Source organism: Octodon degus, unplaced genomic scaffold (assembly GCF_000260255.1).
Source record: "Octodon degus isolate 3935 unplaced genomic scaffold, OctDeg1.0 scaffold00098, whole genome shotgun sequence".
Lineage (NCBI taxonomy): Eukaryota > Metazoa > Chordata > Mammalia > Rodentia > Octodontidae > Octodon > Octodon degus.
In genome coordinates, this window is record NW_004524674.1 from 8,200,312 (window position 1) to 8,213,101 (window position 12,790).

Genomic DNA, 12,790 nt, shown 5'->3' on the forward strand with positions numbered 1-12,790 from the left:
ATGCAGAGATTACACAATATTTAAACTGCAATATTTTTATTTTTAAAAAAGGGATTGCAAGACCAAGAGAGTTGAGAGAGGGTGTTTGATGTTGCAGCGAGGATACGACCTAGAGTTACGAAAGAGATTAGCTGGCATAGGATTAGAATTAAGCCTTGTGCCTGGAGCAAAGGTGGAGATTTAGGGGATCAGAGGATAAAAACGAAGCTTTCAGATCCTTGCAAAGAAACATGACCAGATTCTGCAGGAAACAGGAGACACTAAAAGATTTTAAAGTAGAAGAGAAGGGCAGGCCTGATAGCTCAGCAGACTAAAGCGCCTAGTTAGGCAGAGCGCCGTGGCTGGGGCCTGATCCCTGGTGTGCCATGCCGGTAGTGAGACCCTGAACACCCTGTAGACCCTGCCCTAAGTGCAGAAAAAATAAAGTGGAAGAGAAAGGGTGTGAAATGATCTAGTAGGAGTATAGGGTGAGTTGCCTTTGCTGCACAAGGGTAAAGTCAAAGAACTGACCTCAGAAAGACCCTAGTGACTGACACATGAGCATGTTCCTTAGTATATTACATATATATATATCACTCTCCATCACCTGTTATAGTGTGAATGATGCTGTGTCATTACACACTTAACTGGTCATCTTGCCGCACACACTGAAAGCTTTATGAAAACAAGGATGACATTTGTCTTGTTCATTGTCATACATGCCTAGAACATAGGAAGTTCTCAATTACCCAATGGAAATGTCTCTTCCTGTATTGTTACTTATTAATATGTGAGGTTCTTTGCTTAGTTTTACAAAAAAAAAAATGTGCAGACATTTTTGTCTTTTGGAATGACAATGAATTCTTAAGGATCATCTCACTATTTGGGTTTTCTAGGTCCTCAACTAACGTTCAAGCCCCTGGAAGTCAGGAAAATAATGGTATAGTTTTCAGTATTTCACTGTTATCAGTCCTCCAATTTCTATCATTACTTGAACATAATTAAGAAATCACAAAACTACACTTCTTTATAAATGGTCCAGCACTTCACTTGCTAGGACAGACTCCAACCTTAACTCCCTGCAGAGGTACGCTTCACACTCACAGATTCTAATCACCTGCATCCCAAAATATGTTGTATTTCAACATCTTCATACAATCAACCAAACACCCATTCCTCTTTTTGAGTTCATCTACTTTTTACCACCAAATCTGTAATCCACTGTAATCATCTGTAATCCACTGTGCTGCAGTCCCTACCTGATTAGGAAGCCTACAGGTACACATGTTATTCTTGGCTGCGGAGACTGGCCTCTGCCAAGATTCCTTAAAACACTCACTTTACTCTCCACCCTTACATCTTGGATCCTGTTTTTACATTATATTAGTGATTTCTGCTCTTACACCTGTACACTTATTTTAAATTGTCTAAAGGTATTAATAAAGCTCTATATGTAGTCTAGAAAATGCTTGTGCACACGTGGACACATGCACACACATCTTAATAGTGAGTACATATACACAGACATCCCAGACGTCTTCTGTCCCACCTCCCTTTCACTACCTATGTCCATCCTAGTGCTGACCTGTACATATGGGTTTTCCCCAGTTAGAGAATCCCCAAAAGAATTTTCTTCCAGGAAAGCATGAGTTAGCAATGTATACATTAATGAAAATTTTATAGAGGTGTCTTAAGAAACATACTTCTGTTATTTTCCCCAAATCTTTTTCATAATCTTACCTTGAATTTATTTTAATACAGCTATAAGAAAGTTATCAGTAATTTTTTTTCTATTTGTATGTGTGTGCGTGTGTGTGTGTGTGTGTGTGTGTGTGTGTGTGTGTGTGTTGTGCAGGGTTTTGCTATGCAGCCCAAACTCATAGTGATCCTCCTGTTTTCAGCTTCCCCAGTGCTGGGATTACAGGCATGCGCCACCACACCTGGTCTCGGTGGCTGGCTCAGTGCACCCTGGAGGCAGGGCTGGTGCAGGATGCAGTGCCAGGGCTCTAACCCTGGCCCCTGCAATTGCCTATGCAGGCACTTATTTCACTGAGCTATCTCACCAGCCCTAATAGTAAATATTTTTGACATTGCAGTCTATAAAGTCTCTGCTACAACTACTCATCTCTGCCCTAGAACAAGCATAGACAAATGTTCTTTCTGGTGCTTCCATAAAGAATCATTTGAAAGAATAGGTGCCATGCCTGGCCTGCGGACTGTAGTCCCTGACCCTGTCTCAGACCTTCCCTGTCTCACTGCAGTGTCAGCGTGGCTCGCTGCCAATGTCCAGTTTCATCAGTGTAGGCCCAGCCAACCTGAGGGCTCTTAGTGAGGGAGCCAGGACCCTCGCTTCTCCAAGGGCCATTTAGTTGCTTGTTTTGTTGCATGAGCACACCCCAGACGAGTCTGTCCTTGCAGATATACCAACACTTTAAAAACTATACATCATACAGTGATCATTATAAAAGAAGTTTAGATGCATAAATGTAGTTCAACTTAATTCCCAATATATTCTCATCTGCATAAGCACTTTCAGAGCCTATGGACATAACTGAGGTTGAGAAGATGGCTTAATCCACACCCACATTACCCAGCCATGTGACCCCAGGACATGACTTTATTGTGTCTTACTCTTCCTACCTATAACACGAGGGCAGCACTCTGCCTGCCCAAAGGCCAGAATCTAGATCAGAAGGCCTTAGAGGTTCTTTCTGAAAACGATACATGGTATTTCTAGAACCTGTGTTTTCAAGTAATTTCAGAATCTACTGCGGCGCTTCCAAAGCGCAGATGGCTGGGCCTCAGCCTGGGTGTCTGATTCTGGAGTCATAGGAAGGCTTTGAGTTCTCCCATGTCCCCAGGGGTGCTGACACCAGTGCTACTGGGCTGGGGACCACACTTTAGGAATCACTGGTAGAAACCTCACTTGCAGACACAATGAAAAGGGAGGCAACAGCTGGATCCTCTCCATTTTCTCAGACAGTATTTCCTCTTGTAGAGAAGATAGACTTGGTTTGCCTGCCAGATGCCGGCTACCAGAGCCACATCTCAACAGCTCATTACAGGGTGGAAGGAGGCCAGTGGTCAATCTCCCAGGGGCATGCTGGGACTTAGAGGATGGGTGGGCAGCCAGATAGCCACGTGGTGAAGGCTGCGGAATTGCGGAGCAGTGGGGAAATGAGCGGCAAAAGTACCAGCATATGATGTGTTGATATAAGTCATGGTATGGCTCTTATCTGACTGGTCCCAGGTCCCATGGGCCTGTGGAAGGTGACTGGATTAGGGAGGCACCCCATCAGGCTTGGTTCCAGGAAGTGGAGTCCGGTCAGAAGAGGGGTCACCAAGGCATGACCTGCGAGAGCGTAGCTTTCTCCCCAGCCTTTCCTTTCCTTGCTGCTTGCTGGCTGCCATGGGGAGAGCCACATTCCCCCACTATGCCCTTTATCCTCATCCTGGGTCTTCTTGGAGCTGGTAATCTTGGACTGAAATTGGGTCAAAATAAACCTCTCCTCCTTTAAATTATGGGTACCTGGTACTGTATCTCAGGGATGAGGAAATGAATAAAGCAGTCACCCTGGTAGGATGTCTGTTTCCATGCATACTAAGTTAACCCAAGAGCTAAGTGAGGGCCAGCCGTGCACCAACTGTGGCACAATGGGCAGGGTAATGGGCAAGAAGATGACTGAGAAAGAGCGGGCTGCCCCGGGAAGCCTAGATGGCATTGGAAAGATGAGATTCCCCTGTGTTCACACTCTTGACAGCCGTATGCTGAGATAATTAGGTCATTGGGTTAATGAGGCCTTCTATGCAGAGGCTCCTCGCAGTGTGTGGCTGGACTGGAGTGACCTGGGCAGCCTTCCTGGAGAAGCTGACATAGATTGGAGGGGCTGATGGGTGCCAAGGTGAGTAAAAGTGCAAGGTGGCCTGTGGATCTGAAATATGAGCAAAGCAGGCCTGAGAATGGGCTGATGGACTACCCAATCTGTCTCTGCCACTCCCAGGATGAGCTCCTCAGGGTCATATCCACTTGTGTCTCTGTTTCCTGATTCCAGACATGAGGAGTTTGGGCAAAAATCACAGCATTCTAAATTTTGTTCATCGTGGAGAGATTTCAGGACCCAAAAGGGTGAAGGACCAGGTTGGGCTCAGTCCTTTGTACCCCGTCTTGGCTATCGACAGATAAGTTCTGCTTTCTTACATTTTCATGCTCCCTACAGTTTTATTTCCAGAAAGGATTTGAAAATCACTCAACAAGGAGCTCTGTAAAGGTTCCTTTTGTCCACACATAGGTTGGGCTATGAAGTTCAGATTGGCTGGCCAGTTCTAGGACAACTGGGGAGCACAGGGGTGTTCAGAATAATGGGGATGGGAAACAAGGAGCCATGTAAGGCTTATGAGTAGAGTGATATTGGGGCCCCAAAATGGTAGAGACCAATCTGGAAATCTCAACTGTTCAGAAGGTTCAGAAAAGGGGGGGGGTATTTTTCCCCTTGTCAGCCTTCTCTCCTGGGACATTGTACAGTATGCAAAGCGAGTAACTGTAAGACAAACACTTTTTCCATTGCCCTTCTCAGCCCCGCAGCCCTCCAGGAAGACCTGAGCTTCAAGCAGAACCTCTTTATTTTTCAACACCCACAGCTTCCATTCAGCAATCAGAAGCTTTCCACTCTGATCAAAGGGGCTGCACAGAGAAGGCCAGGGGCGCAGCCTGTTCTCAGCAGCCTCAAGCGGGCAAAGAGGCCCTGCCACCCACTCACCGCCCATACCCACCAGAGTACACAGTCTTCTCCCTGGATCAGCTCTGTACCCCGAAAACACTGGAGTGCCTCATTCCCACCTCCAGGAGCGGACCAAGTGAATGTGCACACACACACGGGTCTCCCAAAACTGAGCTCAACTCAGGACCAAGGAGACCTTAGCTTCCCGGACTATAAGATGGACATACTGCCTACCACTCTACTAGGCCCAAGGAAACAACTTATCAGTTCATCAAATCAGGATTTGTGATTCAATAGGCTCACAAGGAAGGATACCTAACCAATCCCTAAGTTAAAACTAACTCAGGGGACACCAGGAGTTAGACATCTATGCAATGGTGCAGTGGTGATACACCACACTTGGCTTTGGACATGGGACATTTCTTTAGTGTGCTCTGGCTCTCAGTAAAAAGTGAGCAGAGGGGAACCAGTTAAAACCCAGAAAGGCCACGCCAACGGTGACAGCAAATAAAGCTTTCCAAGGGCCACATCTGGAAGCAGCTGCTGTGCAGTAATTAATATTATAAATGTCATTCTGACATATAGATCACTAGTAACTACAAACATGACTCAGCTCCGTGTCCTAGGCAATGTATTTATCTACATTCCAGACATGGCCCAGGGGACTACTTGGGATGTTTAACAGGAATTGTCCAACACCATCTGCCAAGCCTATTCCCATTCACGAAGTGCTCTTACGTCATCTGGGTTGATTCTGTGATGGTCATGATGCAGAGAAAACAGGGGCCCCTGGACTGAGACAAGGATGCAGAGCTGAAAGGGGGAAAGGCTGACACAGACCCTCAGCCACACAGTCCTCAAGTGTGAGAAGTTTAGACAATTTGGTGTGGGCTTTGGGGTCAGGTGGGCTTAAACATGCAGCCAGGTTCTCTCTCTCATTTTTTTAAAGGATAATATACATTTATTTCTTTAAAATTTCAGTCAATAGAGTTGTTTCTTTTTGGTACCAGGGATTGAACTCAGGACCTTGATCTTGGCAGGCAGGCACTTATGCCGCTGAGCTGTCTCCCTGGCAACATTTGCAACTTTTATTAACAATGTTTTCATCCTTGTTGAGCCTCAATTTTCCCGTCTTCACAGAAGAAATGCCCACTGCTCAGAGGGAAGAGGGGAGGCTGTGAAGAGGCCAGAAGCAGAGCTCCCGGGGCTGTGCCTGAGCACACAGAGGGTCAGTTAGTCACACCACGCACTCTCCACACCCCCATGGCACACTCTGTAGGACACCCCCACCCTCTGTCCACATCACAGAGCCCCACCTCTCCTCTCCCCACTAATTCCTTTCCCTTTTATGAGCTTTATGGAAGTCCTAAGGTCATCTGCCCTTTTAAATGATCCCCAAATACCCAGCCAGAATTTTTGTTCAAAAGCTCAAATTTTCCAGATTTCTGTTCTCTCCCGGGCTCTCTGACCTGTCCCCAGGTTTTCTGTGGCTGTGAATGAGCTTCTGCCTATTGGATGAATCTCCATGTGGGCTCCTCTTCCTCAGAGAGTGGGTGGTATTTCCAGGTCTCTGAAGGTGCGTATGCTAGGAAACTGAGCCTGTGGTCACACTGCCGCTGTCCAAGAAAATCAGCCTTCCCGGATCCAGCAAGAGATTGTGTCTGCGAGTTCTTCTGAGCCAGGGGCTATGCCAAAGTCGGGGAAGTCTCTCAGCGAGGCGTTTCTGGCTGATTCTGAAAGAAACAGAAGTTACTTTGTACAGAGAGAGAGAGAGAGAGAGAGAGAGAGAGAGAGAGAGAGAGAGAGAGAGAGAGAGGAACTGGCATTTTTCTACACATCCTCTGACATCAGTCACCTTCTCTTTAGCTACAGTTTCTCTGCTCTCAAAATAATCCTGGGCGATGCAAAATGAACTTCTCCCCCACCCTTGCTGCCGCTGCCCTGTGTCTCACGCCCCCAGAGAAGAGTTTGTCCGCCAGACAGCCGGTGAAGAGTTTTTTCCAAGTCACATGATCCAGGATGCAGGGGGAAAATCCTTCTTGGAACAGAGATGGGCCCAGAACCGACGATGAGGGGAGATAAGGTGTGATGCAGGGAAGACTATATAAAGCATGGACCCAGGGCTGCAGCACGCACGCAGCCCGGGGACCCCCTGCCCAGACCCAGCCATGCATGTGCCTCCTGGCTCCGTGGCCAGCCACTTGGGAGGCACCAGCCGCAGCTACTTCTGCTTCACCACCGCCACACTGGCTCTGTGTCTCGTCTTCACGGTGGCAACCATTATGGTCCTGGTGGTTCAGAGGACGGTGAGTGGATTGACCTGGTTGGTTTCCCTTTCTGATTTAAGTTCCACTTCCTCCAGAGAAAGGCTCAGGAAACAAATTGCTGGTTGGGAGCAAAAAGTAAAGATAAAGAAAAATAAATGAAAGAAACAGGGCCGTCACTCCCTGAAATAACTTGGATTTTTGAGAGAAAAATTATTGGACCATCATCTCAAAATTTTCCAAGCCTACATGAACCAAAAAAAAAAAAAAAAATGGGGGGAAGCTACTGACCTGGAAAATTTATGATTTAAATCCAGCTGAGCCAGAGCCCCGCTCTACCAAAGAAGGAAGCACGGGGTAAACCAGACAGTTTGTTTATAAAACTTGGTATTGCGTCTTTAAGGTCCTCAGAGGAGATTTCAGAGGTTTGTAGCTTTGGTCCAGTGTTCCCAAGTTTCCTGATGCCTCGCTCATTTCCAAGAGCTTTTTCTCTTTTTTTTTAATGCTGTTGTGTTTGTTCATATTTAACAAAGAGCTAATTTCTGAAGCCAGTGTCTGGCAGGAACAACGGCAGGAGATAAAGCTAGGGTTTCTCTAATCTTTGAGTGTTTCAGTGTTAAAACCCACAAAAGAAATCAAAAGCTTCCTCACAAGCCACTGCTCTGAGGAGCACAGGGCATCACAAGAAACAGAAGAGATGAGAAGAAAAAGAAATGTTTTTGACACCTGTTCCCTCGGAGACACCTCAGAATATTAGCAATTGTGGGGTACAGGTTGTGCAATGTCAAAGTGTTGAGAGGTTTAGTTTATTTGAAGTAAGGAGTAAGATTTGTTTCTGGAAATAGAAGAGATGAAAGAGAAAGCTTCTACATATTTTAGAAAATTGGTGTTAACAGAGAAACCATTAGTGTATGTGAATAAGGAAACATTGCACAACAGTATAAGCGGTTCATTTGTTTTGCAAAATTTTTGCTAATCTGGATAGTGTAAGAACTGTACCCAGACATATCCTGCCAAAGTGAGAGTGCTCCTCTTTATGACTCTCACTTGTCACTTGTTACAGTGTTATAATCCTGTAGAATTTGCTCTGGTTTTTCTTCAGTTGTCTCACGCTAAAGGCTTTATAACTCTTCTTAAAAAGAGGTAAGCATTAAAAGGCTTTGATATCTACTTCCCAAATGTCTTTAAACTTTGAAATTTAAATGAAGCTTTGAAGTTCATGTCTCAGTATAAGTTACAAAAGGAGGTCGAGAACATTTGATTTGGATAGAGGAAATCGTAGAGCTTCTCATTTCATGGACTCATCCCCGTATAATAATGATGATGTTCTAGAAACATCCTAGGACACCTTTCCTTCAGTACAGGCTGTAAGTTCTGTGACTGAAATTTGGGGTGAAGTAGATGTTAGCCACAGAAAAGGAAATGAAGTGACCTTGGAGGCACTCTGTGGGTGGAAGATGCAGGCAGAACTTCACGGGGTGGTGGGGAAGGGGGGAGCTGGTGGGAAAGGACAATGATGAGCTACTGCAAACTCCCAAGTGACCCTCACTCAAGTCCAACCGAGGGTCAAACTGATTCCTTCTATGAGAGAGCTAGAGCAGATCTTTCTGCCTTATTCTTATGAATACAGAAAATGGGGAATAAAGAGGGAATGGACTTGAACCAGACCACCCCACGAAAGTGCCAGTACCAAGACTGCTTGGTTTCTTCATGAGAATACCTGTTCCTTTGCTGGTATTGACAGCACCAGAAGTATCAAGGAGCTCTGTCCCCACTGTGCTCTTAGAAGCTTACCTTCTTGTGCATCTGTTTCCTTGATGCACCCTTCAAGCTTAGGTCTGAAAACATGCTCGTCACAATCTGAGTCTACCATTTGGTGTGCTGTAATTTATTTTTCTTTCTCTTTCACATGTGACTGGGCATTGAGCCCCTTTTAAAAATTTTAAAACAAGGTCTCACTGAGTCACTAACTTGCCAAGTCTGACCTTAAACTTGCAACTCTCTTACCTCTGCCTCACAGAACACTAGAATTTTAGGCATGCACCATCCTTCCTGGTAGTTCTGGGATTTTTTTTTTTTTTTTTTTTTTAGCTTCAGAAATCTCAGTTACTTGTTCCCAATCTATGGCTTGAAATACTAGTAGTAGTTGTGATATTATGTGTCAAATTTTTCACACATACAATTTCTTGTAAAAAGTTTATTTTATATTAACTGTGTTTAGGATTAGAAGCATGTGATCCCTATAGCTTGTGCTGTCAAGGAAGCACTTGGTAAGAAGGAACATAGACTGACTTTATGGCCCATGGAACGCAGGCAGCAAAGAGGTTCACCAGGATCTCAGGACGAGAAATTCACGGGAGAAACTCAGGAGGCTTAGGCTCACCTCCCTTATTAAAACTGGGAAGGGCTGAGAGCCATGTAGCTCCTCTGGGATGTGACAATGGCAGGGCGGCAAGTCATGAGGATGGTTTTACTGCTAGAAGAAGGCCCACAGTTTTTGGTGAAAGGTCACATCTATTGACAAGATTTTACATAGCCAAACCATGGCGATGTAAGAAGCGGTGCAAAGGGCCCGGGGAGATGGCTCGGTAGGATAAGCGCTTGACTGGCAAACGCAAGGATCTGAGTTCAATCCCCGGTTCTGCAAAAAAGAAAGAAAGAAAGAAAGAAAGAAAGAAAGAAAGAAAGAAAGAAAGAAAGAAAGAAAGAAAGAAAGAAAGAAAGAAAGAAAGAAGCGGTGCAAAGTAGGCAAAGAGGGCGACAAGAACATCAGCTAGGGAGAGAGAGGGCTTTGCCAACCGGTTTAAGGACCCTCTGGAGACTGGGGTTTCTCGGGTTGGCTCAAGACTCATGAGCAACTTCTACTGGGTGGGAAAGGGAAGTCAGAGCCCTGCTAACAGCAAAGGGCTGGAGGAGAAGTAGAGTGTGTTGGGCCATCATGAGACTGCCTCAAGGTCTGGCTAAAAGGTAAAACAACTCCAAGGGCAAACTTCACAGGAGAGACGAAGGAGGCTTTGATCCCAAGTATTTATTGAGTATCTATTACAGACAAGACATCATTCTATGCATTGGGTAGATAGTCAAGAAAACCAGCAGTCCTGCTTGGGCACTGTTTAGAGAGCTTCCTTTGGGTGACACATTCAAGGTCTTTGTGGTTATTGTACTTTTATTTGTATTTCAATCTGTATAGTCTTATCAAGATTACATTTACATTAAGAAAAGTACTGAAAAATAAGGATAAAAGGGAAAAAAGTAAAAATCTCTTACATTTTCCCTAGCCACCAATCCCTCTTTGTTGAAATTACCATGAACAGATTCTCATCCATCTTTCTTAAAATCTGAGACTCTACAAATAGCTAATACACATGTCATCTAATGAGCCCACAATTTTATCCTTTGCTTTATGTGTCCTAAAGATCTTTCTGTGTCGATGTGGAGAAGTCCGTTGAAAGTTGTTGAAGAGTCACATAACATTCCATTGTACCAATACTTCAAATTCTATTAAATGTGTACCTAGTGCAAGACCCTTATGTTTTTCTCTAGGATTTTTGCCTTCTGGGTGTGTCCCAAGTATATTTGTAGGATGAATTCTTAACAATGGAAATAGAAAGTTTGTTTTCACCTCAATACATGTCAATCAGCCTTCAAAGAAATTATAGCAGTGTCCTCGTGAGGAACCAAAATCCTGCCACAAAGAGACACACTGTCACATCAATATGGAAAGAAACTTTATTTATTCCCGAGTTAGTGCTTAAGGGCCTACAGCAACCAGGCAGCTTCAGAAAGACTACAGAGTCCAGGTAGGATTGCACAGGATTTATGTAGCAAAGTGAAATAGAAAAATTTAGCTTCTCGCATCTCCTTAGAAGAAGAAGGAATACCCGATGAGACTGGCTCCTGGTTTACATCAGAGATTGGTGCTTGCGTTTACAGGTACCATGAGGTCCTCAACCTTAGAGACTGCTTGTTTCCTAAAGTTGGTGCTACCCTTAGCCAGCCCAGGAGAGACAATACAGGCACATTCCAAAAGGTCAGAGCAAGAGCTCTCTGGATAGCTCTGCTTCCAAGCACTGTAGATGTTTCCAGAATGAAAGAGAAAGCAGCTGCCTCTTTCTTTTTTGTAAGCAAAGAGAATTATGCTCTTTTTTGTAAGCAAAAAGAAAAAAGAAAAAAGTACTCCCACAGCACCATCTACCTCTCACCAGCAGTGACTCTGAGAGCAGTGGTTGTGGGCAATGGGAGCACTGTCTTCTGGGTTATTTGTTCTCAGACACTACATAGGGATGGCCTGCCCCACCCCACAACACTTCCCTCGACCTAAGTAACTTCTCTTCCCTTCCATCTGACAATTGTCTTAAAATCCTCTAAGAATGTTCTCAAGAGCAAGCCCTGGGCCAAGCTGTGGGGATCTGAAGACACAGGAGTGTCTTCACTAAGCCTGCAAGAGTTAGAAAGATTACATCTTAGGCCCAAAGTTTATTTTGAAAATATACACAAATAAAATAGGAAGCAATTGCTCAACCTTTCGGTGGTTAGCAAGTGTGCTTGTGCTGACACAGTTGCGCTCTCCATGTGAGGATGTGAAAGCGAGGTACGGAGTGTGGAACCTTTCAGACACAAGTACTTTGGCACCTCTCTGCTGCTTAGCACAAGCCTGTACCATAGCCAAGAGAGTTCGCATTAATTCAGTTGTATCCCATAGTAAGAAAAGCTTATGGCCCATGTTCCAATCTCTTCACTTGTCCAAAAATGTCTTCCGTAGCCACTTCATTTTGTATTGCTTGGGTATGTAGACACCTGTCTAGGGTCACACACTGCATTATGTCTAAGGATTAGGTCTGTTTTACCTAGAATGTTATGATTTACTGGATGGTCCCAAGAACTTGCTAGAAACCCAGAATCTCAGGCCACACTCCCCAGGTACTGAATCCAAGTCTGCATTTTACAAGCTCCCCCTGTGATCTTCAGGAACAATAAAGTTGGAGAAGTCTGATCTAACAATCTCCCCTATGCTTTGTTATTTCTTCTTTTTGACTATTTTGAAGAGTCCAGGCAGAGTTTACCTTTTGGAGTTATCTCAATTAGAAACCTTTTTTTAACAAAAATTGTGCCTAGGAAATGTTACATTCTTACTGTAACAAAGCTAGTGGCTTACATCAGATTGTCCCATGTTTGGTGATTATGTTGCATCACTTAATTGAGGTGCTAGCCACCAATATGTCTTTTGCAAAATATGTTTATTCTTCCTCATTAAGCAGTGATCTGGGAGGTGACACTTGGAAGTCACAGATGTGCTTCACCAGGCAGTGCTGACTTTTCTTGATGGCCCATAACTCCCTCACTTCATGTGTGGAGAGCAGAAGGTGATGGCGGCCACCTTCTGTCACCCTTACTGCACCTGACAGCATAATGAGCTCTCTTTTGTCAGGGTGACCATAGGATGAAGTGGGGCAGGGCATTCCAGGTGGGACAAAAGAGTGAGGAAAAATACAGCCCTGAGAAAGACAACCCAGGAGAGGAGAGGACTAGTGGGAATAGAGCCAGAGAAAGTCATCCCAGAAGGGAAGAGAGGACTGGTAGGAACAGAGCAAGCGTCCATCTGTCTAGACAGGTGCAGCAAGAAGTGGAGTTAACATTCACATGGCTGACACTGACAAAGGATCTACAAAGTGTAGTACAGGGTTACAGGATAAATCCTGAGGGTACTTGACTGACCTTATCAAATACAAAAGTTACATTTCTTGCTATGTAGGTTTTGCTTTATCTTGGTCTTAACCATCCAACAGAAAAGTATAAAAACGAGATATATAAAGTAAAGCCATATTAATA

The 12,790-nt window shown here is 44.6% G+C and overlaps 1 protein-coding gene across 1 annotated transcript in view; it reads left to right on the forward strand.

Moving 5' to 3' along the window:
• Positions 1–6,615: 6,615 nt before the first annotated feature.
• Positions 6,616–12,790, forward strand: part of Tnfsf8 (TNF superfamily member 8) — a 28,504-nt gene continuing 22,329 nt past the window's right edge. Inside the window, exon 1 of the mRNA XM_004638537.2 lies at positions 6,616–7,003. Coding sequence (XP_004638594.1) covers positions 6,809–7,003 — 195 coding nt within the window. The 5' untranslated portion in view covers positions 6,616–6,808. The remainder of the gene's footprint in view (positions 7,004–12,790) is intronic.